Below are 26,090 nucleotides of genomic sequence, written 5' to 3'. Positions count from 1 at the left end.
AACTTAAGGAAGTTAAAAGTTCAATGGAAAGAGAGTGCTCTCTATGGACTGAGTAGTTCTATGAATCCTATGCTGAGTCCTGTGACCCACATCTCCCAGGTCAGGATGAGAGGGGCAGAAGCACAGTTAAATCTGCCTATGACTATGCATTCACATTTGATACCTGTATTTTTGAATGAGTGTCTTTGTTTTTTACCCCCAATCTCAGGGGTGTATATTGTATTCTATATTGTAAGTAATGGAGATGATTTTTTAAGCAGAAAAGATATATAGGGGCTAATTGCAGTATTGGTTCATTATTCAGCGGGAAAGTTATCAGCTTACCTGGAGAATCCTAACAAAACAGCCAAGTGACAAGTAGAACTAAATGACAAACTGGATATAGAGCCTCTAGCAGAGGAACTGGCCAGAGTAGATGCTCTGTAAATACAATTTCTCCACCCTTTTCCCCCTGCCCTCACTCCAGACTGGTTTAGTCCCTTGCTCTTGTGTGTTTCAGTTGGTGTTGATATAAACATTCTTAGAGTATTGTGGGCTCCAGGGCCACCCACAGTTAGGGGGTCCAATTCTCAGAGTCACGGTGTTTCTCCTTGAACTTGATGTACTGAAGAATTGTGGGTGACAGTGTTGCCCTAATGATCCTGCAATGGTCCTTTTCTTTTGACTCCAACTTTTTTCTGAAGTTTTGAGCCTGATTATAAGGGGAGGAGTCCAAGTGTGGTACATGTCTGCTGGGAATGACTGACATACCAGAGAGGCAGTTTATCAAAAAAGGCCAACTAAACTTTGAAAATACACTATAATACAGTAATAGACCTATACTTTGATCCTCTCTAAACCTTTGGGAGCTTCTTAAAATATTGAGCTCATTAAACAGCCTGGGGCTTTCTTTCTTTCTTTTTTTTTTTTTTAAAGTAAAAATGATGTGTGTGGCTGATGAAGCATTATGGTAGATTCTAACTCCCCCACCCCAAAACAAGTCTGCACTGATATTTTATTTTCAGAAGGGAATATAATTCCTCCTTTGGTGGCACAGTTCCACTCCTTAGAAGGTTTCTGAGAACTTAGGAATGTAACATTTTCTGATACGATTATATCCTATTTCACCAGTGGATCAGGAAATATGCCTTCAGAAGGTCTTGGAGAAAATTTATAGGCTAGAATGATAGTATGTAACATCAGGGAAACTTGACTTGAATATGATATGAGGAAAGGCTTCCCTAAAGAAGTGAACTGATTTATAGAAGGTAACCAGAGGGAAGGGTGTGGGAGGGAGGGGGAGAAATCATACATGTGGACAGGGAAGGAAAATAATGTGTTCCCATAACTGAAAGGAGGACAGGGTTGCTGGGGCAGAAAGAGGGAGTAGGAATGAGGAGAGACACATGATAAGAGTGGACAGGTAACAGATCCTACAGAGGTTCCTGGACCCTCAGAAAGTGGTATAAACTCTGTCCTCACAAAAATGGAAGTCAGTGAAGGATTTTTAAGAAGGGGATATAATCATGAGATTCTTTTTCGAGTTTTATTTATTTTGTGTGTGAGACAGAGAAAGTGAGAGGTGGAGGAGCAGAGCAAGAGGGAGTGAGGAGATCCCAAGCAGGGTCCATGCTGAAGCGGGACTTGAACCCACAAACCATGAGATCATGACATGAGCTGAAATTTAGAGTTTGATGCTTAACTGACTGCCACCCAGGTGACCTGAAATTTGTTTTTAAAAAATCATTTTGGGGCACCTGGGTGGCTCGGTTGAGCATCTGACTCTTGGTTTTGGCTCAGGTCATGATCTCACAGTTTGTGAGATTGAGCCCCTCTGTGCTGTCAGCACAGAGCCTGCTTGGGATTCTCTCTCCCCCTCTCTCTTCTCCTCCCTCACACACACTCTCTCTCTCAAAATAAATAAATGTTAAAAAATAAAATATCATTTTGCCTGCCATGCAGATATAAGGGATTGGAGGAATAAGAGTGATACTGAGAGAACCAATGGGAGGTTGTCAAATCATGCAATATGCCATGATGGCAAAAAGCAGCATGCTTTGTCCTGGTCCCTCAGAAGCTTACAATTTAGTTCCATAGTGGACATATGCACATAGAACTATTACAGTGTGGTATGTGATGTGCCATGAAATTCAGCAAGATAGAGTGAGAACAGGAAAAGGTCATTCTGAGCAGAATCAGGGAAATCTCTTCTTACATATTGAGCGGGATCCAAAGACTCGTGTGACCTGAGATTTGCCTTGCCTTGAGTTGTGCTTGTCTGTTGTTATTTTTATTTTAGTTACAACTGCTTCCAGGATATGAAAATATTTTAAAAGTAGCATTTCTACCTTTTTTCAGTTTTGTTTTTTTAAAGCTACAAATGCACATTTTATATTCAGGTTCACCTTGTCTGTGTCAGGCAAGGTAGAAAGTGGCTTCTTATTTTTTTTTTTAATTCTTTCCTTTTTTAAAGGAATAAGTGAATTTTTAGGAAGGAATAAATGAATTCCCCTTTTCTTGCTCAAGGTCATCTGTCAGTAGAGTTAGGAAGGGTTTAGAAACAAATCTCTTTTTGGAGGACATGGTGCTGCTGAGTCAACACATCAGCCACGCAGGCCCACACTAATGTCTGTGCCACTGAACAAAGACTTGATGCCTTCAGCCTAAGAAATTTGGGATGGATTGCAATTAAAAAGACTTACACATGGTCTTCCTTTAGTTCTCGGGCCCCTTCTTGAAACACCCTTCAAAAACACCACTCTAAGCATTTATCGCTGCCCACACCTGCATACGGCCTGATTTTAATAGGGATTACCCATCAGCTGCACTGATTTGCTATGACAGAAAAGCTATTGAGTTCCACTGGTGTATCTCTCTTGAAGAAAAATAGGCTGGGGTTATAAGCAAGATCATGAGACAGAAAATGCTGCTTGGCCATGTAGTGAGACCTTGAGCAAGTACTAGCCCATGGTTTCACAATGGCTCAGCCCTATCTTGATGTGAGCTTGGGGAAGTTTCTGAGTATCTTGGGAAAAATAAGGTGGTTAGGCTGATCACCCAGGTGCTTGGCAAACTTAGTTCCAGATAAAGATTTCCATACAGGAGAGCTGTGAACTGATTTTTCAGAAGGTTCTTTAGCCGCAGGATAATTATAAGTATTTAGTTATATGGGTCTATACACAAGAGAGTGTATCCTTCACACTGATATCAAGGTGGGGGGAACCTCCTTTAGAGCTCTATTTGAAAAACACATTTTGGGCCAAGAGAATGAGTGGCTGGCCATGTGACTATGAATCGACTATACCTGGTCATTTCTAAGATTAAAGATACGGCATATCTAGCTTGAGAAATAGTCTTCCAGAAACTTGTGTTCCATTTGATATGATGCAACTTAAGGACGCTAACAAATATGAAGCAAAGATGATAAAGATGAAGAAAAATATGACCGCTGCCATATAAGGAAATGTTGTTTCAAACAAGCTTGGCTTGGTCTTTGCCAAGACCTAAGGATGCATTACAGCTGTCTCAAATCTTGTGAAGAACTATTGGCATTTCTTGTGAAGAAATGATACTTCTCTGGCTGTGCCTTTCCTAATAGACCTGGGGTAAATTGATTGAAATTGCAGGAGCTTAATTTGTGCTCAGTGTAGAGATGAAACTTCAGACAATAGTATCTAACCAAGAATGGAATGGGACCTAGTCTCTCTTGTGTGCTGAGTAATCAGGAAGAGACTGAATAGCAATGCTTGTGAAATCAATGATTGAAGTGTTTTTGTCTTTATTACCTCAATTCTCAAAACAATCCTTTGAGGTAGTCTCTATTATTCCCATGGTACAGATGAAGAAACTGAGGCATGGTATGGTTAAGCTGCTTGCCTAAAATCACCCAATGAATAGCTGACAAAGCTGGGATTTGAACGCAGTCAGACCAGGTATAGACTCTACAGGCTTTACTGTGCTGCCATATTGCCTCTGGGCATCACGTGGGGATGCTGTGAATGTGATTTCTGCCCTGAGTTTCCAGGGTGGTCTTTGACAACTCCACCAGTGGTAGAGTGAATTTTGTGGTGCCTCACATAGGCAGATATTGTGGTGGTACAAAACACACGTGGTTCCCACATGTGTGCCTAGTCGATCATTCTGCTGTAGCTATGCCAAGACATCTAGTTGCCTTCGGTACTCCATCTGGCATTGGGGTTCATTGTTTCTGGGTAGAATTTTCTTTTGTCTCAGATACTGATGGCATCTGTGTAATCCATTTCAGCAGCCATGCCATGCCATTCTTTAAAAATAAAATCACAAAAAATATCCAAAGACATCACAAGAAAAAAAAAAAGCTTTGCTTTCTGGGTTTAAGGGCTACAACTAGATCTTGCTTCCAACCATGATGGATAGCTGTTTATTGTCTTCTCCATCAGAAACAGCACCTTGTGTGAATGTTTGAGAGAGATCTTGACTTAATCAGCCCTTTGCCCATTAGGAAACACAATGAGAAATGGAAAGTACTTTCCAGTACAGGGAAAGATATTCCCTTTCAAACTTGATAAGATCTATGTAAAGGTAACTGACCAAGAAGGAGCACTGACCCCATTTCGTATACAGGTGCTTTAAAATAATTTGACAACAGGTAGTTAAAATGTAAGTATGCCATGCTGTCAATCACACTTCGTCCTTCTGGATTTTAACGCTTGTTTTACTTAAGGGAAGATGATATTTGAACATTTTATGGCATCCATCAACAGGAATGTGCACATGGTTTCAAATAAGGGTTTTCAGCCTTCTGAAACCAATTACTTCTGCCTAAGTGGAAATGCCAAAGCAGAGATGTGTCAGCAACTAAGAGAATAATTTAGAATAATAATAATAAATACACGCAGTGATGCCATGAAACAACAGAAATGGTGCACACCTACACTCATACACACATGCACAAACCTTTTAAAGAGGTATTTCAGAAAGTCCGTGTCAAACAACGTTAACCCAGAGAGATGCAGAAATGTCAGACACATTACATGGGCAGGACGTGCAGTTGGCATTTGGCTGCCAGCGGGGGAGGCGTCCTCCCGCAACTAATTCCTCAGGAACCTCATGCTGAGTGTGTCTACAGGGAATGGAGAGAAAAAGGGAGGAGGGGAGAGCAGATATTGTCTATTATGTTCTTGCTTCGCAGCTGGAGAAGGCCTCAGCTGTGTCGGGCTGGGATCGCTGGTGATTTTCTGTAGTTAGAGGGGAACACAAAAGGAAGAGCTTCCCTTTCCCAAGCCTATGCCAATGGTGGGCCAGCCTCTCCTGCTCATCAGTGCGGCTGGCAAGACTGAATGCAAGCCAGGCCGCCCCTCGTGGAGACTCGCCAGTGCCTCACCTCAGCCTGTGAGTTTTGTCCACGAGAAGGTTGTGATAGACTCTCTGGGTAAAGGTTTCTTGAAGTGCGTGCAGCTGGAGCTTTGCAAGGACCTCTCCTAATGGACAGAGTAGGTGGAGCCTTTAGCTGAACCCTTTAATGAGTACCTAGGAAAAGGTAGGGGATTCAGCTGTGACACTGGTTTTGCTCCACAGCTCTCAGAGTAGCAGTGAATTCTTGTCACTGAGTGTAATTTCTCGTTCTGATCAGGCTGTCGACATGAAATATTTTTCTGTTCCCTTCATGGTGGTTGCCAGGTAGATCACTAGAAAAATATTCGGTGAAAATAGTCCTAAAATGGGATTTATTAACTGTAAACATCTGTTAAGTCAAGCATCTTGTCTCTGTTGCTGAAATACTCTTACAAGTGATTCTCTGTACATCTGTCACATTTTTTTCACCCTTCAGAGACCTATTTGTGGTAGTTCTCGGTGCACTGATTAGTTTTTACCCTTGACTATGGCTCTATGTTAAGACGTTTTTAAAAATAGGCAAAACGAAGAGAGGAGAAATGATTCATTCTATTAATTGAACTTTTCCTCAAAACGTGGCTTCCTGTCATGACCTGTATCTGATATTTAGTATGCTGAACAGATTTTTAAGAAACTCCTGGTGTCTTTGTTGTAGGCGGCTGGGTTTGTTGACAAATCTTCAGGTGCACCATTTGCCTTCGAAGGGCATGCTGCTGTCATATCAATTTAAATGGAATAATAATAATCATCCCTTGCATTTTAGGGTAACTTAGGTTCTACAGAGCGCTTTTACTTATATTGTCATAAGTATTTGAATTGATCTCATTTTATCACATCAAGCCTGCATAATCAGTGTTAATATTTTCATTAGGTCCATTTTTTAAAGTGAGGAAACTAATGGCAAAGGACTCATCCAAGGTCATCAACTAGTAAGTGAACTTGTTGCTATTTCAACCCACTCCAGGTCCCAAGCTTTCATTTTCTAGTGCATATGACCTATAGGTGGTACTGGTTAGACTGAGATTATATCATCTATTGGGTTGAAGGTGCTTTGATAACAGAAGATAAATATTATTGTCACAACCACACAAAAATAGGTTCCTACTTGCATACTGTTTTTTATATATGTGCATATGTTCATTTTTTTCTTTTTTTCTTTTCTTTTTTTTTTTTTTTTTTGCTCTTCAGGTCACTATAAGAATACTTGTGAAATAGGTCAAGTTCAAAGTGAGCATTCCTTGCCTTTCTACTACACATGCACCCCTATACATACTTGGCACCCTAGGTTTAAGGGTCTTGAGGTGAGGCAAGTTTCCTTCTTATTCAAGATGAAAATCAACAGAAACCTAATAAAGGGTTAATATTAACTTTCATGAGTCTAGACAAAACAAAGGAATGATTCTATTATGGTGCAATTTCGTTTACATTTATTTTAGTGGGAGAGATAGGGGGAACCAGGGTGGAAATTTGAATATCCTTGAAATTATCATACATCAGTTACTTCAGCCTTTGAGAATAAGCAAGTGTGTCCCCAGAAGGGCAGATGCCCTCATCGAGAGTCTATGATGTCTGTCTCTTCAAACAACCTCAAGAATTGGCCAGAAACCTTGTGAACAAAAAACAGCTCATCAAGGACCTAGGAGCAAATTGCAAAGACTACTTAGATAAGCCTCGTATGATTCAGTAGTATACAACCTTCTCTTCCCAGTTCCACCCCTCCTTTTCCCCAACCAAGGCCTTACCTCCAAACATCCACATTCAGTGCCCAACCGCATATGTCCATTGGTTCTTTGAGAGAACACAGGCATGGGGCTTCAACTTTGGTGATACAGAATCCCACAAAAGCATGTGAGGCATCTCTTTTAAGATTCACCTAGTGTACTAGGCAGTATTTTATTATGTACCTCTCTTTCTGCTTCAGAAAGAGAGCAAGGGATTTTGTGTTACATTAATTCCTTTGCCAAGACAATTTTCATATTCTCAAGCCTTCTTTTAGACTGCTAGGCAATGTCCTGGTTACTTTCTGGAACAAATTCCCTCCCAACCTCAGCCACTCGTGCTTTCATTGACACACATATGTAGAAATAATGCAGAGTATCCCTCGAGTTTGCATTGTGGGGGCTCTGTTTTAGTCTTACTTTTTGAAGTTATTTTGAAAATCTCTTGAGAAATAGGTGGAGGGTAGATTCATAAAACCTTGAAATGTCAGAGCTGGAAGGCAGTGTAAATTACATGTGGTCCAATTGTCTCATTATAATGATGAGAAATTGGGTCCCAGGGAGGTTGAGAATTGTCCCAGTTTATCATGATAATGGCATGTTACATATTTCCTATGTGTCCTTCATATTGCTGTGAACCCTTCAAGACCTTTTCCCTATCCTTAAAACTGACCTGATGTGGGCTGCAGCAATGGACACCCTTGTTCCTTAGCTGCCATCTGGCTTACTCGATGGAAGGAGATCAGAGGGCAGAGGAAAAGGAGGCAGGGGCACCCATTACCAGCTTCCTCCTGGCCTTGGCACCAGGATTTTCCTGTCCCGGAGATACACATCCTCTCAGGTGGCCTTCTTCAGACCATTTTCTCTTTCTGGGCTCCTCCAATCCCTCCCTCTCCTTGCCCCTGCAGGACTGCCAATGGCAATGACTTCTCTGTTTTGCTAGCCCTTGGGCACTGCACCATCTCTTCTGGTTTCCCAAACCCTGACCACAACTTTTTAGAAGGTGCCCTTCATAAACTCTCTTCACATTATGCAGTTTAGATGCTATCTGCTCTGTGCTGTGACCTTGACTGGCGCAGTAACAACTCCAGCTAAAACCATAGCCCAGCTGGTTATACATAGCCATAGCCCTACTCTTAGTCTTTCTACCAGAAGGTTTTTACTCTGGAGAGCTTACTACTTGGCATGAATACGTCTTTTATAAATACATAATGCTTTCCATAGGGAGTAGCAATAGGATGGAGTACTTAAAAGTATGGGTTCAAAGTCTTGGGTTCAAATCCCAGTTCTGCCACTTACTGTTGCTTAACCTCTGTATCTCAGTATTCTCTTTCATGACTAAAAGGCTATGGGGAAGATAAAAAGATACCAGTGCATTCAGAGAACTTAGCACACATAACGTTCAGTAGTAAATATTTCTAAGTGCCCAGCACATGCTAAGTGTTCCATAAATGTTAGCTTTTATTAGCATTTGCTATTTGTTAGGACTCACATTCTATACATGGAAACAACTTACTAGCACTCTGATTCTGCAAATGGAAAAAAAATTGAAGATTGTCCTGAGCCTTTCACAGTGTCATAAGATTTCCTGAAGATAGAGTCATTGGTGCCCAAGAGCTGAAGAGTGATGAGGAACTGGGAAGGGCAGATTTTGGGGGGGGGGAGGTGAGTCACGGGGATGTGAGGACAGATAGAACAGGAATTCAGACAGCGCTGTGATGGACAAGCCAGGATGTGCAGGGAAGCTTTTGTTTTGCCTGGGAGGGACGTGAATCGGCAGGGTGGGTGTCCAGTTCCTGGATGGCTGACCTGGGAGGAGACCATGGAATGTGTTGCTTGATATTACAGCTATGTGCTTGGCTGTTCCTGCACCAAGAATAACTTGGAGACTAGTTTCCAAAGGTACTGATGAGCCCCCACCTAGAGACAGGATTTCTTTTGCTTCAGAGTATAAAATAATAAAACATTGTGTCCCTATTTTTTTAATGTTTTTCATATACTTATTCTTCCTTTTGAATTTTTTATGAATATTCAGGAATGCAAAATCAGTTATACTTGAGCATCTTTATCCTGGAGAGTACCCATGGGTGTTTAGAGAGGGTAGCTGGATTGTCCTAAACTACTGGTTCAAGTAGAAAGTGACACACAGTTCTTTGCCGATTCAGACTCCATGTGGTATGTTTTATCCTCAGTGGATTTACTCCTTGTCTCCCCAAGGGTTTGGTAAATTGTGGTTTTTCTTACCTAGGTCCAGTACTTTTCTTCTATCTTTAAATATGACACTGTGACATGCCTCCGAAAGAACAAGGAATAAAGTCATCTCATCTTCTGTTGCTCAGGACAGTGACAACACTCTATTACTTTATGTCAGACAAGGAAAGAATTTAATACACTGTTAGAGGCCACAGGAACATAGAAGGATGTCCACGGTGCTATAGGGTCTTTGTGAGTTAGACCTCAGTGCTAACATCCAGTTTCAGGGAGCCCAGGCTTCTCCAACTTGTTTGCTTTCTCCCTGTTTTCTCTTTCACTTGGATTATAATTTTGATTTCTGGCCCAGAAGCTAATTGCCCCCCAGAGCCAACAATATATTTCTTTGTAGGTAGCCATTCTCAGGATCACTTGTAAATAAAGGAATGACCTACAGCTGGCTTCTTGCTGCTCTATCCACACTGCAATTCCCACATCATCTCCACCCAGAAGTGGCCATTGAATGCCTCTGTGGCACATATATCCAGGACTATGCATGACCAAGATAGTCAGTGAATGCATCTTCCCTTCTACATTCCATTTTACCTCTTTTGAGTCATTTTGAAAATGGACTTTCTCAATGAGACCTATCCTGAACATGCTGTTGAAAAGTAAAAATCGCCCTTTCTCCCACTCACCCCCTCACTCTCAAACCCCCTTATGCTGTTGATTTTTATTTTACTTTTTTTAAAAATTTTTTTTTAATGTTTATTTTTGAGACAGAGACAGAGCATGAACAGGGGAGGGCCAGAGAGAGAGGGAGACACAGAATCGGAAGCAGGCTCCAGGCTCTGAGCCATCAGCCCAGAGCCCGACGCGGGGCTCGAACTCACGGACCACGAGATCGTGACCTGAGCTGAAGTCAGACGCTTAACCGACTGAGCCACCCAGGCGCCCCTTATTTTACTTTTTTTATTTCATGGCACTTAGGAGTTTCTAACATGCTGTGTAATGCTTTATTATGTCTTTTTTCTTTGTCCTGCTAACACATAAATTCCACCAGGGCAGGAAGCTTGGTCTGTTTGTTCACTGATATATCCCATAGACCCAGAATGATGCCTGGTACATGGCAGGCTCTCTGCCAATATACTGTATGATGAATAACAAAAAAGTGTCCTAAAGAAATATTGTTATCTAAGTTTCTGCAAGAAATCTCTTAACTCCAGAAAAAGGCCCAGTGTTGTGTTTCTCCACCTTAAGGTATATAGCCTGCTCTTAGGAAAACTCAGTGGAAAAAGAATGTGTTCTATTAAAATAACAGTATCGATGCAAAAGAAAACTTTGTCTTTATAATTGATAAATATTTTAGCTTTAGATTCTTAACAAATTGAAAACACAGGATTAAAATCACTGAGTGGTGCATGAACCTACAAAAATTGCTCTCCAGACAGCAGAGGACCTATGTGGCCTAATGCAAAGAATCAGCATCCAGCCTAAGGCCCTCTAAGGAAACTAGACTTTGCCTACTTGGCTTCCTGAGCTTCCCGACAGTTATTCAGAGCTCATGGCCTTGCCAATCCTCCTCCCACCATAGCGGCATCCTACAAATACCTTATAGCCCTTGGGCCAGAGACAGAAACACAGAGACAGTGTCAGAAAGGCCATGTCCAGCACTATCACTGGTTGGAAAACTTTAATCAACTTTGACTCACCCATATGTTTCTCCCAGTGGGTTAGGAGTGTTTCCAGAAGCAGTTCCTCTGCCGGAAAGAATCCCGCAGATACAGAAGTACTGCCTAACTAGGGGCTCGCTTGAGAAGCATGCTGTTCTTGATTCTCAGATGGCTTTCTGGAAGAGAACCAAAGTGACTAATTTTCAGTCTCTGTCTCATACTCACACGCACATGTGCATGCATGCATACACAGATCTAAGATATTCTACAAATGAGTGAACCATCTGACCAGCTCCTCAGGAGAAAAAAAAAATCCCCTCTTGCCACATCCCCAGACACCCTTATTTTACTCTTAGGTGGGAGTAAAATAGGAGAACTTTATCTCCATCTAAGCATCTGGTTTTGGTTTTGTTTCTGTTTTTTTCATCTGCATAAAGCATTGGAGCTTCTTGAGCAGATACATGAAACTACATGAAAGATGAAAAAGCATGTGTAATGTCGACAATGGCCAATCATTTTTCCAGAGAGTTACTGGCCTCCTGATCCTCTTTTCTGCTTCCATTTATTCTTGCTCTGTGAGACCCTTTCCAACTTAAGTGGATGCCTCAAAATGCAGAGTTCCAATTGTCACCATGCAATGGTGAAGTTAGGATGAAAAGCCAATTTTAGATGTTCTGTTATTGATCTCTGTTTATCGGAAGGCTTTTGCTTGCTGGTTCACTGCTGTGCTTAGGCAAAGGTTTTTACAGATTTACTGCCATGGCATATTCAATCTGTTATAAAGTAGCATCAACGTTTAGGGTGCTGTTCCCCTTTATTTGACCCAGTTTTAAAAACCTCCAACTAAAGATGCTTCAAGTAAGTGAACACAGAGGTTGCAAAGGATCAGAATTCTTCCAACCATTGCTACCAAAAGAATTACACTAAGGACTCTACCTCTTACCTTCCAAAAGCTGCTGTCTTTTGGTCTGAAGAATGACTGCCATGCAAGAAATACTGTACCTAAATCCAACTGAAGTGTTGATTTTTTTTTTCTTTCCCCTTTATTTATTTTTCAGTTATCACTGATTATCTAGTTTATAAGTTCCACATTTATACTTTTCTCTTTGGCCTGCCTTCTCCTTGCAGAGCATTTCCAGAAGCCAGGACTGAGGCCCCTAATGCACACATCATTAAATATTGGTGCTCAACATTGCAAAAGTGTGTATTCCAGCCCTCTCAATGAAGGCAACCCCTACAGAGCTCACCACTTAGACAAAAATATGGTCCAAGAAAGTGAATGCTTTACAGACTTTTAAAAAGTACTTGAGATAGACTGGTTCGTGTTCCATCCTGTTAGGTTCTTTTGTTTCTTACCTACTCAGACCATAGGAGGCATAACTCTTACCAGCAAGCTTTCTTAGTTCCCAAGTCTGTCATTTAGTTCTTCCCATTATATTCTTTATGCTGAGAGTTTAAAATTGAAGCTTCAAACTACCAAGTGATTGGCACTTGTCAAGTGCCCCTGGGCATAGCAACCACCTGAGATAGTGAGGCACTGCATGCAGAATGGGGCTGGGATGATGATGATGATGATGATAATGATGTTGTTGTTGTTACTGGTAGAATGGGGAGGGAAAGAAAAGAAAAAAGAAAGATGATGTCTTGCATGGACACAAACACATGATCTTCAATTGCTCAGTATGTTTCAATGACCAAAGTCATACTAACACCAAATGAGGGGGGTGGAGCTTGCTAACTCTGTTAGCACCCATGCTTTGAGTAAGTGATAAATGACAGTGGGTACTTGTAACTTTTCATTTAATACCTAGAATTTTTCTTCCATGTAGGATGATCTTCTCACTGTAAATTGTCTGTTTACTTTAATTAAGCCTTTGTCAACTCTCCAAACATGTTGAGCTAGACAGACATTCATTTACTGCTTCCCTCCCCCCTTTTCTTTCTTTCTTTCTTTCTCTTGTTTCATTTTAACTCTCATCTTTGTCTGGCACAGAAGCCAATGAATAACCAACAAACAACATAGTGTTAATCAGGGCTTTCTTTGGGGAGAGGTGTCTTCATTAGTGAAAGTCACAATTTCCAAGCCACTCTTGCTGATGGGGCTATGCTGTGTCACTTTATTTTGCCTTCATAGAGTAGGTATCTTTTGATAGATTCTGGCCAACAGGGAGATGCTGGAAAATTCTCAACTTAACATTCCTGCTCCAGAGAAAAGCAAAAAATACATACGGTTGTGGTTAAAATTGAAGGACTGCTGAGTTTTCCTTCCACTTCTTATAGCCTGATTTTATCCCGCAAGCTGCTCTCTGTTTCTTCTGTCCCTGTCCAAATTTCACTCCTCCTGGGAGATTTTCAGTGACCCCCGCCCCCATGCCACCCACAGTTAAGTAAGGTTCCTCTTCCCTGCTCTCACGGCACCATCTGTTTTTTCCATCATAGTGCTTCTTATATCCTATTTAAATTAATTTAGCAATTTAATTTAAATTGTCTAGATTGTCAGTTCTCCAAGGAGCAAGAGGCTGTCTTACTCCTTGTCGGATTCCACCTGGCAAGTAGTAGCTTCTCAAGAAGTAAGCCTCTGCTGGATGGGATTTGTAAGCTTTGTGATCTGAAAGCTGGAAAGAGTGCACTCTCTTCCCTTTGTGTTTCAGTGAGCTCACCAAGTCACATGTGGCAAATCTGCCTGCCTCTTTAGATCTAAAGAGGGCACTTTCTTAGGTGGAACAGGGGCACCTGGAGACGATGGGCCAGGAGGATTGCCTCTTAATTCTATCACCCTCATGCAGAGAAGATGAGGGCCAAGATGAATATTTATGATCTCTGGATGAATGTGCCTTCTCCACTTGTCCATGGGGAGCTCTGCCACGAGTCTCCCCATCCACCAGCCACACTGCTCCGCTCTGATGGATGTAGCTGACTGGGCAAATTGCTATGCTGATGAACCACTCAGTTACCTGAGCAAATGTTCCAGAGACATCTCCAGGGATAAACCACATTTTAGAGAAGGATTCATCCACAGCCTGGGGTGAGCCTTTTAGCCCTGAGCTGGTCAAGTATGGCGGGCTAAGGAATATGAAAGGACTTCAGTATCAGTGCTCACTTTTTAGCAACCCTGGGTGCCTGTCCTTGGGCTGGTAAGAAGCCTTACTGCATTTTTCGCTTTTCCCAGAAAGTTATTCAGATTGAGACCTAGAGGTCTGGGTGTCACTGTGCTCATCGAAAGAAGGAGGAAACCAAGATGCTGAAAGAAAGCACTTAAAGGAGGGATTCATTACCTTAAAATATGCAGATGGAAAACTGACATTATTGTCAATGTCAGAAGTCACCTTTCTGAATAAACAGTCACCTCTGGGCACATGTGGGGCTGTGTTTCTCTCCATTTACAAATGACTGAGTATGCAAATGCACGGAGGTGGAGTTGAGCCCCCAAATGCAGGGTTGTCTTCTTTCATCTATCCCTAATGAGGAACACACAGGAATCTGTCAAGAAAGGCATCACAGGCTGATTTGTGCCTTCTGAATAGAGGGGATTTCAGTGGTAAATCTGCCAGCTGGTTTTGTGCCTGAGTATTACATCAGTCTCTCGTATGATCTTGCATCCTGTGTAAAATGCAATATTTTGGCCTAATGGGCAGGATTAGCAAGAGCTGGGAAGCCATAAATGAAAGTTTCTTGTTTCTAGAGAGCAAGTTAGAGCTTTTATATTATCTGCTGCAGAGCTCGGTGAATTTAAATGTATCTCCTGGGCTTTAGTAATATTCGTGTTAATGTCAAAATTGATCCCATTGTTATTGAGATGTGTGGGTTTTCAGGCCAAAGACACACAGTGCCTGTTGCCAGGGCTGATGAATATCTGCATGGGATATGTTTCTTCCTACCTTTTCGCAGAACTGTGTGAGGTTATCATTGTGGCCTGCTACTGAGTTCTGTTTCTGGGCCTGTATTTTTCTGTAATTTACTCATAAATGTAATTGACATTTACTAAGTACCTACTGTGTGCCAGGAACTTTGCTCAACTCTGGGGATGTAACAGTGAGCAACAAGATCTGGGCTCTTATCCCAGAGGATCCCTACCTAGGTATGGAGACGAATAATAAAATATACAAGAAAAAAGACTATAATTGCACATTGCTTCATGGGGAAAGAACAAGAAGAGAAAAAAGGGAATTATGGAGAGGGAAGTCACTAGTTCTGTTGATGGGGAGATGGTAGTTAAGCTGAGACAAAAAGGATGAGGCCAAGCCAGTCTTGGAAATAGAGGGAGAAGAGCTTTCAAGATGAAGGAATCATTTGGAGCCCCTGGGTCACTCAGTCAGTTAAGCATCCAATTCTTGGTTTCAGCTCAGGTCATGATCTCACAGTCATGAGATCGAGCCCTGCATGTGGTATGCTTGGGATTCTCTCTCTGTCCCTCCACACTCCCATGCATGCGTGCTCTCCCTCTCTCAAAAATGAACTTAAAAAAATATGGAGGAATTAGTATGTGCAAAGATCCTAAGCCGGGGAAAAGTCTGACATGTTTGAAAAATTAAGTGTACATGAGCATGTCTAGAACAAAACAAGGAGGCAGAGTGGGTTGAGTGGAAGTAAAGAAGCTTTTGCAGAAAACACATCATGGCGAGCTTTACAGCCCTGGTAACGGATTTATTATTCTATCCTAAGTGCAGTTAGAAGCCGTGGAAGGGAGATATTTTTGGTTCAGTTTACATCTTTAAAAATGATATTTAAAAAAATTAGTGTGGAAAGGTTGTAGAGAAATGGGAAACTTTGTGATTATTTATGGGAATGGAAAATACTATAGCTCTGTAGAATATGGCGCAGTGGTTCCGCAAAAAAAATTAAACATAGAATGACCATATGATCCATTGATTGCACTTCTGAGTATATTCTTAAAAGAATGGAAAGTAGGCACTCGGACAGATATTTGGACGCCTATATTTCAGCATCATTGGACACAATAGTCAAAAGGTGGAAATAAACAAATTGTTCCTCAACAGATAAGCAAAATGCAGTATACCCATATGATGGAATATTATTTAGCCTTAAAAAGGATGGAAATTCTGACACATGCCTGAACACAATGAACTTTTTTTTTTAATTTTTTTTAATGTTTGTTTATTCTTGAGAGAGAGTGACAAAGACAGAGCAGGAGCAGGGGAGGGGCAGAGAGAGAAAGTGAAACACAGAATCCAAAGCAGGCTCCAGGCTTTGAGTTGTCAGCTGATGCAGGGCTTGAACTCATAGACCACAAGATCATGACCTGAGCTGAAGTCAGATGCTTAACTGACTGAGCCACTCAGGTGTCCCTGAACACAATGAACTTTGAAGATACTGTACTGAGTGAAATAAGCCAGGTGCAAAAATAAATATTGTATGATTCTATACTTAAAAAGTACCTAGAGTAGTTAAGTTCATAGACACTGAAAATAGAATGATGGTTGCCAGGAGCTGGAGGAAGCAGAATGGGGAGTTAGTGTTTAATGGAGACAGAGTTTTCATTTGGAAGGATGAGAAAGTTCTTAAAGGTGGATGGTGGTGATGGTTGCATAAAAATGTGAATTTAAATAATACCACCAAACAGTACACTTAACAGTTAAAGGGGAAATTTTTCTGTTTTGTTTATTTTACCACAATAAAAAAGCTACAAAAAAACCCTCAAACTATTTTATGCTAGAGAGAAAGAAGGCAAGAAAACAATAAGAAGATTTTTCTCTAGTTCGGTATTAAGACAATGGTGGTCTAGTGGCAATACAGATGTAGAGGATGTGTGGATCTGAGACCTATATTAAAGGGAAAAGCTACAGGATATTGATGGATAACATCACAGTTCCTTACAGTTAGAACTCTGATACACTGGAAGCCTTTAGACCACACTTATGGGGGTAAAGACTGGCAAAATCCCTTTGACTGGCAGATGTGTTTAAACTTGACATCTTGGTGCATGACAAGGAAAGCTTTATTTTTAAACTCTTCAGTAGTCTTGGACGGAGTATGGGAGCTGTTGCTGTTGACGTGTGAATATTTGCCTGCACTGTCATATAGCAGTCATATGCTCTGCATGAACATGGCTTGTCTTTGTGATTTGCAGTGATAACTAGCATGTGGCTAGAGTTGTTCATTCTCTTCCTTATTAGTAATGCACGTCTTCCATTAGCATATGCAACTAACTACTCCCTTCCCCTGTGCAGTGTTGACATTCATTGTAATGATTTATTATCCAAGCTAAATAACCCTCAATATGAAACAACAAACATGCCTATGTTTTCCATTTGTTTTGTTGTCTCTTTCTTGCTTCTGCATAAGTAGGTAGTTCTTTATGTGATAATTATGTGGTACAGAAACAAGCAGTTGGAAAACCCACTAGAAAGGTTAAGAATGTTCATAAAGTTTATTTTTAAAGATCAAAAATCCACCCAATTTTAGTGGCATCTCACCTTCTGCCTTGGAATTTAAAAAATAACTAGATTATTAAGAAAATGTTTGCTATGAGCAGACACTCTGTATCAGACTTAATGATTTCTGGATGGGCCATATTTGGGCTTCTCCTGGAGCCCCCAAAGCCCACAGGAGTATTGTTTTGTTTGCTTGGGATGTTTCTAGAATGGTGTGAACCATGAGATTACAATGTGGTAGAGACTGGTGGGCTGGTTCCAGTATTCTGCAGTCCAACTGCCTGAGGTATATCCCAGCAAAGCCACTAACTGACTCTGTGACCATGGATGATTTACTTAAGCTCCCTGAACCTCCATGGTCTCATCTAGAAAATGGAGACAATAGTCCACCTCTCTCATGAAGTTCTTGTGACAATTAAGATAATAAATGTTAAGTTTTGGGAACAGTTCCTATCTCAGAAAAAGTTCTCAGTAAATATTGACTGTGATGATAAGTGAACCACAAATAATATTGCCATGAGAAAGACCTCGCATATGAAAATAAATGTACGTAAAGGCATCGTATAAAAAGAAATACATATACACTGAAGTCATTTTTGTATGAATATGTGTATATATGACAGTGAAATTAATGGGCAGAGTGATGTATAGTTTATGGAGTGCTTGGTGTTAATGATAAATTTATGTATTATTTTATGCTGTAGATATGAGAAATCTTAGTCCATAAACAATTTGATGTTTAACAAAGGCATATCCTCACCCACTCCAGTCATTCCATTTCTTATTGGATTTATACTGCCCATTTTAATCAATGTGAGCCCTCTTAACATCATTTTGGACAAGGAAGGCTTTTCATTGGCTAATGGCAATTCCCATATCTTAACATCACAGACAACTACTTGCATTAGATTTCATCCAGTTAAAGCTCCCTTACCTGGAGTACTGTGGCAGTTTTGTTTTCTAAAGAAAAAGAAACACTAATTTTTGAGTTGCAGCTTAAAAACCTAAGCAGGTTATTCTTGCTGCAGGCTTTTCCCCAATAGAAAATTGTTATTGATGTTTTGTAAGTATCACATTCCATTCAAAGGCAAAAGGCTGCTTCCACTTGCCATTTTTGTAGTGATTTTTTTTTTCTGCCCCGTGTCTGCAAGTCAACACTCCTGGGCTCAATTAAAATATGTATTTAGCCACTGCATTTGCAGAGAGATGATCAAACTTGAATACTAATACCTGGGCTATTGCCTATGAATACAAGGATAGTGCACATTGAGGGATGGCTTTCAAGACAATGGCCAGTGAACCTAGCATGCCTGGCAATAATCACAGCTCAGTAGAGGTGTACAGTTGGATTTTGATGAGTTTTTCAGCAAACAGTGTTGCTCATTAAAATCACAATTTGATTGAGATCATGTCCACCTGAAAAATTCAAAGCCACCAAAACTATGCCACTTCTTGCCTTCTCAGTGCCTTAGTGTCCTATCCATAGGAAATACATTAGTTTTTCCCAACCTCTCCTCTTAAGATATAACACATAGTACCATGATAGCAACTACTACTTACTGAGTTCTTACTATGTATCAAGTCCTCCGTCCCTAGCTGACATTGGAATAATGGTCAAACGCAGGCTCAGCTCCTAACTCACATAGCTTCCATTCTAGGGACTAGGGAGGACATGATGTAGTCCTGGGAATCCCTGAAGCATTCCTCTGAGGAAGTGTCAACTGGACAGAACAATGAAGGCTCAGTAACTAGGAAAGAACATCTGAGGCAAGAGAGGCAAGGTATGTTTGGCTGCGAGACAGGTGGGAGCATGGACAGGTGAGCAACTGAGAGAAGTTCTGGGTGGCTGAAGCCAGGGAAAGCAAAGTCCAAAATAATTCTAGAGAAGTGATAAGGATTAGTTTACCTAGGATGTGGTAAGAGTTTTGTCTTGACTTCCTAAACCAGCTCTAGTACAATAGTGGGTACCATTGATAATATTTTCCCAGTGCCTCAGCACATTAAAGCTTAAAGTGGTCACATAACTTGATTCCTCAGGTAGGAAGTGGCAAGATTTAAACCCATAGCCTGAGCCTATAACCAACATATTATGCTTTGTCTTTAAGACTCATCCATAACGTTTTCTAGGAGTTTTGACTCAGTGTTGTCATCCATTATCAATGTGATCTTCCCATACAGTGGCTTACTTAAGTCTGATTTTGGTTTGGTTTGCATCCAAAGCCTGGGTGGATCATTTGGTTAAGCAACAGAATCATGATTTAGGCTCAGGTCATGATCTCACTGTTTGAGCCCCATGTCAGGTTCTGTGCTGATAGCACAGAGCATGCTTGGGATTTTCTCTCTCTCTCTTGCTCTCTTTCTCTCTCTCCCTCTGTCTCTGACCCTCCACAACTTGTGCTCTCCCTCTCTCTCTTAAAATAAATAAATAAATAAATATTAAAAATAAAAAGCAATCCAAGCTAACTGCTGGCAGACTAAACAGGGAACACATATGAACTTTTACACAGCCATTGTTATCTTTACCCTAAATCTTACGTCTCTAAGGCCTAAGAGGGAGCTTAGAAATTTAGGGTTTGAATACTTTTTGGTCACACTGGGCAGTGCCATGGCTGAGAGAGGATGGCATAGCTTTCTCAGCTGATACCAAGTTGTGATTCCAAAAGAATTTAAAGGGAGAAAAAACAGCATTATATTAGAAAATTATTTCAATGTATTTTAAGGAATAAAAATAATCCTTTGATATTTAACAGAAGAGAAGAAAAGGAAAGGAGAGGGAAGCAAAAGGAGGGAAGGACAGCAAAATGGGACAGGAGAGGAGAGGAGAAACATTGATAGATTATAAGCCCACTTCAGTCTGTCTCTGTGTGTCTGTCTCCAACTTTTGCTTTGAAGCTTAAACACTTGATAGATGAGCCCGGCACTGAAGAAAATGCCCTTTTTTTTATGCACGAAAGCTTGGTAATTGCTGCAGAAAGATACTTAGTGGCTCATAATATTCATGTAATCAGATTAGTTGTGAATCCTACCTCAGCGGAGGATGTTGGAATAATCCAATTCGCGCCTGTTTACCTTGTCTGTGTGAGCAGTACTTTTTCCCAATCATTTTATCCTTTCTCTTGGCCTTAGTGGGTGCTATCAACAAAGCCACCCCAGTATCTCTGAGAAGTCAATTGCCAGAAGAGAAAAAAAGAAAAGGAGAAGATTTAAATGTTGGAGGAAATGTGGGTTTTTGTTTTTGTTATTGTTTTTGGCTTTCTTGGTATCAGTTGAAACAACCCTGAGGCTCTCAACCTATGCTACTAAAATTTTGTTGGGCAGTTAACATCTCAATTCATGGACGACTGCCTCATGACCAATCCTCTCTGAGCTTTGAACATATGGCTGTGTCTGATGGCTTCGCTGATTTCACCAGGGAGAGTTTTATAAGATCTCTATTTGAGGGAGCAGCCACTATACAGATGAGTGATACACTCCTGGAATTAATTATAGCTTGCCAAGTTTGAGGATTGATTCATTCTAAACCCAGAGCCAAAAACTCATCTTCAAGCTGGCATGTTTTTTATTATCTGGGTCCAGCTCCCCTTTACAGTCCCTCGAACCCAATGCCATTTGTATTTTGCTATTGATAGTGGACTTTGTACTTGAAAACTCCTTAGTTTGAAATTCACTTTCTAATCATAAATACGTAAATAGAGTGGGGGCCATAGATTCCCAGGGACTGATAATCAAGAACTATTTTACCTTGCAACTCCAGGCTTCCTCTTTTCTGTGAAGGCTTCCTTTCTTCCTGAAATGAAAGTGGCATTTCAGCCATCTGGCTTAGGCTGCTGTCAATAAAAGAATCCAATCACATTTACCCACATTATAATGCATGAATAATGAGCTCAGTCTTTATAAATAAATATGTGCTCCCTAGAATATAGGAGTGGCCTCCAGTGTTTCTGATCTTTCCTCAAAGAAATAATACTTGAACAAATAATACATCAAGAAAACAACCTAATAATTCCTGGGATCTAATGGGAGAAAGTAGCATGGATTACTGGTGATAGCTGCCTGTCAGTCTTGGAAATTTACCTAAAGGCATGTCAGCCGTGTGAGGTTTTCTTCTTACCAATGTCTCACTATCAGGACAGCTCACTTATGGCTTGATTAGCTGCTGTTTCTTTCTTTCTTTCTTTCTTTCTTTCTTTCTTTCTTTCTTTCTTTTTTTTTTTTTTTTTTTCTTAAGGCAGCATGGCTCTCTACTCTTTTGGAAGTAAATCCTAATGGGTGTTCTCCTAGCTTTCTCTGGGGAAAGGGTACAGGCCAACTTGTTTCATTTTGTGTTAGGACTTCAAAGTCTGACATTTTCAATTACCTACCAGACCTGGTATTTTCTTTGAATAAAACACTTACCAAGTATCAGACCCGCTTTTTCTACAGTTCCTAATACAAAGAGTGCCCTATTAATAATTTGCTTTGTATAGATTGCCAACATACCAAGTTTCAGCATCTACTATAGCCAGGTTTGCCTGTTAAATAGAATTAGTCTCCTATTAATCAGAAGAATGAATAAAACTATTTCCTATTCTTTATGTTTAGCTTCTTTGAAACTACTGACAAGTCTTTTATTTTGGAAGCATATTTTATAGAGGAGAAGCCTTCCTAAATATGATTTAATTTTTTTTCTTCCCTTCAGAGAAATAGGATTTAAAACTTTTTGCTTGTACCCTCCAGAAATGGCTCAGCCAAACAGTCAAAATATCCCCACAGTGAAAAAAGAAAGCTGTATTGTTTCAGAGTCCAGATCTGCCTCTTGTGATAAAGAGATTTAAATCCTTACTGTTCACCCAGTGCAAGCCAGTCTGAGCCATGGAATATACTGAAATGATAGAATGCTTTCAAGTTTAGCATTTTTTGTGCTCTATGGTTGGAAATTCTGTTGGAGAAATATGGTTAGACTATTTTGACAATTTTTAACCTGCTTAAATTGGATTTTTTAAAGTGCACAAATTGATGTTCTGCCTACTTGGAGAATGTTTTAAAGATACCAAGACTTCAAAGAAAAACAGAGTAAATCAGATGCAAACATCCCTGTATCCATCCTAGAAAAATTAGCTTAGAATTTCCTAGGGCAATGCTAAATTAGAATGATTCTCAGGCGTCAGGGCAAGTACCACTGGTAATCATCTTTTTTTTTTTTTTTTTTAATGGGGGGGGGCAGTTGTTGGCTGAGAAAAGGAAAGATATTTTCACATCTTGTGGGAATCGCTAAATGACATCAACTTTATAGACATTTTTCAAGGATGCAGTTGGGAATTCTTAGTGTCTCTGCTACTACTGCCATGGAGAATTTTGTCAGTTTCTGGTCCATTAGAATTTGGGGTGTCAGGTAGCTTTTCTTGTCCTTCCTATTCTTCCCTGCCTTCCTATTTGGTCATCAGATATCTTCCTCTTTCTTACTGAAGGAGAAATGAGGTCTCAAAAACAGCAACATGTATTAGCCACGATATCAGCTCCAGAAGCTGAAAGCATTTTTTTAAAATGAAGCCAGAGAGATGGAGTGATCTGCTTGATAATAAAGCTTAGCTTTAATGCCAGCTCCATGCTGTTACAGCATATTACTAAACAGCAAGAAATGTGGCACAGATGTTGTGGCGGCCATATTTTACACCATCCAAAAGGTCATGTCGCTTGTTATTACATTCAGAATCAATATTAAGTGAGCGTTCCAAATTTCAGCTGTCAGTTGAATTTATTGCTGCAAACCAAAGCTGAAGGGTTCTCGACTGTGATTCAAGCAAGCTAACAAATTAACTAATATAAGGGCATGCCTAGAAGAAGCAGGTGACCCACATGCCAACAGCAGAAGCTGGGTTCTTACATGGCTGCAAGAAAGGCTGCCCCACTTGCCAATCAGAACAACTGCCACCTTGATATTTTTAAAAGAAAAGGAAGGGAGGAAGTTGGGTTCTCAAGTAGATAAGATCTGCTGAGACCAGCTTCTTTGTATGAAATGTGTTATATACATATCTGTCTGACAGTGCTCAGGATAGTCAATACACCTTGGAGATAACTTGAATTTCATTGCCAGGTATCCAAAGTTTACTCCACCTAAGTTTACTCCATAGCCATCTTTAGACCTAGCTGTAGAAACACCAAACCAGGTGCTAATTGGGCTGTATTCTTCATCTTTCCACTTACCATCTCAATAGCTACATCAAGGATAGTCTTTCTTAGCTTTAATCAGCTCTAGGAAAAGCACAAAAACACCTTATAGGTGGACATTCCTTTAATTAGTACAGGGACAGCCCCAATTGCCTAATACAGTATATTAAAGCAAATTGGGGAATTATAATTTACTGAGAAGAAACTCTAGGTAATACCCAATCATTGGATCAAGAGGGGTATACAGAGTCTCAGAAAATGCCATGTCAGTGTATTCTGCACAGAATGATAGGTGAGTAAGTGGAGGATTGTTGGCTGTAGTCTGCAAGCCTGTAAATCCAGACACCCATGATTTTCTCTGAAATTACTTCTAAAACCTATCTTTAACACTGTATGTCTGTGGTAGTCTCTCCAGTGCATCTGTTGAGAGAATGAATGTTGCCCAATGAGCAAGTGGTCCAAAGGACATGCTGGGCCTTCTGCACAATTGAGACCTCATAAGGTCTCCTCACCAGGAAAAGTGAGCAAGAGGAAACCAGGTTGGGTAGTCCCTTGGCAGATGAGATTTATATCCTGAGAATTTCCAGCCCTTACTGGAAAATCTCCTGAGATTTTAGATGCTTCAGTGAGTTTCCAAACTGCTGGTAACTCAGAACTACATTTAACCAAAACCCTCAATGCATCCTTGACAAAAGTGGTACTCACTTTTGGATATTTTCTCTTATCCTGCCTTCTGTTACAAATGCAAGTAATGATTTTTAATTGACTTTACTAGGAGTGTTTAGGAAAAAAAAATCTGTAATTCTAGTAAATAAGTACTTCAGTCAAGGACTATTCATTATTCAAGATTCAATAAACATTTTTTGAGTACCTACTCTGGGCACGTTCTGTGTTCAGTGCTGTGGGATAAAAAGATAAACAAGACATGGTCCCTATTCTCAGGGACTGGGAGGCAAACAGGTATATTGGAGTAGGTATAATGCAGTATAGCAATATATAGTTTAAAATTCTGTTAACTTTTGACCCAGCAGGTTTATCTCTAGGAATTTATTCAAGGAAATGGTGTGCAAATTTATATTAAATAGCTATTAGTTGTTTAATGGTGACTGGCAGTAAGTAAATTCTCAATGACTATTCAGTGAATAAATATTTTGAATTACTTATAAGAGCAGAAATAGGAAATTCTAAAGGTGCAACAAAGAGAATAGGTTAAATATGATACCTGTACATTAAAAGATTTTGAAGGAGTTTTATATTTTGTAAGAATATTTGATGGCATAGAAAATATTTTCTAAATATATCATTAAATGCAAGTGTACCAAGGAATATACGTAGTATGTTTCTAGTTGTGTGAAAAGAAAACACACACGCAGAAGAGAAACCTTCATATCCTTTATGACCACACCAAGTGATTGATGGTTTAAAGCAGTAAAGCAAAGAGTGAAAAAAAATCAATCTGTACATACCTAAAAATTTAAAACATAGGAAAGTATTTTTTTCCAGTGATCTTAAGGGGAAGGCCAAGCTTTTTCTTAGAGTATGGACTTGTTTCTTTCTTACATCTACCACTCCCATTATTCAGCATGTACAATTCATTTTTCAGTTCTTCAAAATAAAGCAAAAAAAAATTAAAAGGCTTGCAAAGAAGTCTGAATCCTGAATCCTTCTAGATGTTTACATATTCCCCATCATTTTTTTTTCTGTTGGATCCATAACTAATTTGACAATATTATCTGTAGCAATTTGCATGCATGTTGTTTTTTTCAAAGCACAGAACTTAAGAAAACACTTTATGTTAACACTATTTTATTGGTTCATGCTATATTTAACTGAATTGTGAAATTAGATTAGAATGCAACTGGCATCAATAGGTTTGGGACAAACACAATTTGCAGGCGCAAAAGGGGAGAAAGTTATTACAGAGCAACCTACAAACTACATGCTGTGGTATGTTGGTTTGATGTACAGAGGAGAGAAGAGGATGGGCTGATCCAGTCCAAAGCAAGCTGATCAGGGAAGCTCCAGGTTGGTCCTTTAGTAGGGAGAGAGATGGAAAAAATACTACAATGGGAATAATGCTTGTTGCTGGAAGAGGCAATGATACATTTGTATTCTTTTTCTCCATTTCTGTATCATTCAGACTCTTTACAGCAAATACATGTACTTTCATAGCAGACCGATCACTCATTAAATTAATTAATTTTTAATAAATGTTAAAAATAAAAGAAGAAATGTGCCTGTGTTGATATGACATAATCCATATTTGAGAAGTGATAGGACAAATTTGTTTGCAGCATTGTCTTTGCACTTGGGCTCTGTGGCTCTGAATCTTAGCCCTGCAACTTTTTACACGTGCAACTTGAGGAAAACTCACTTCAAGCCCTCTGCAGTGCCCTACTTTATATAACTGCAAAATATAGATAATAATAGAATCCAACATCCTGGATTGTGTGAGGATCCAGTAAAGTGTACCAAGATTTTGGAAGTGTGTTTCATACAGAGGAAGCACTTAAACATGAGCTTGGTCTTGCTTTACTATTATTTTCCTATGTTATCAAGGGGCTTAATTTCTAAATTGTGAACCAAAGCTCAGCTTTATATGTCATTCAAGGGAAGGT

General features: G+C 40.0%; 1 protein-coding gene across 3 annotated transcripts in view; it reads left to right on the top strand.

Annotated features, from left to right (window-relative positions):
• The window catches only part of TENM2 (teneurin transmembrane protein 2), a 938,525-nt gene that overhangs the window by 445,722 nt on the left and 466,713 nt on the right, over positions 1-26,090 (top strand). Inside the window, exon 1 of one of the 3 annotated variants that reach the window (XM_042947345.1) lies at positions 5,251-5,389. The exons of the other annotated variants lie outside the window; for them this stretch is intronic. Coding sequence (XP_042803279.1) covers positions 5,251-5,389 — 139 coding nt within the window. Of the gene's footprint in view, positions 1-5,250; positions 5,390-26,090 lie in introns of those variants that run through there. 3 annotated transcript variants of the gene reach the window in all.

This window comes from Panthera leo, chromosome A1 (assembly GCF_018350215.1).
Source record: "Panthera leo isolate Ple1 chromosome A1, P.leo_Ple1_pat1.1, whole genome shotgun sequence".
NCBI classification, from domain to species: domain Eukaryota; kingdom Metazoa; phylum Chordata; class Mammalia; order Carnivora; family Felidae; genus Panthera; species Panthera leo.
This window is presented reverse-complemented; position numbering and strand designations above follow the sequence as displayed.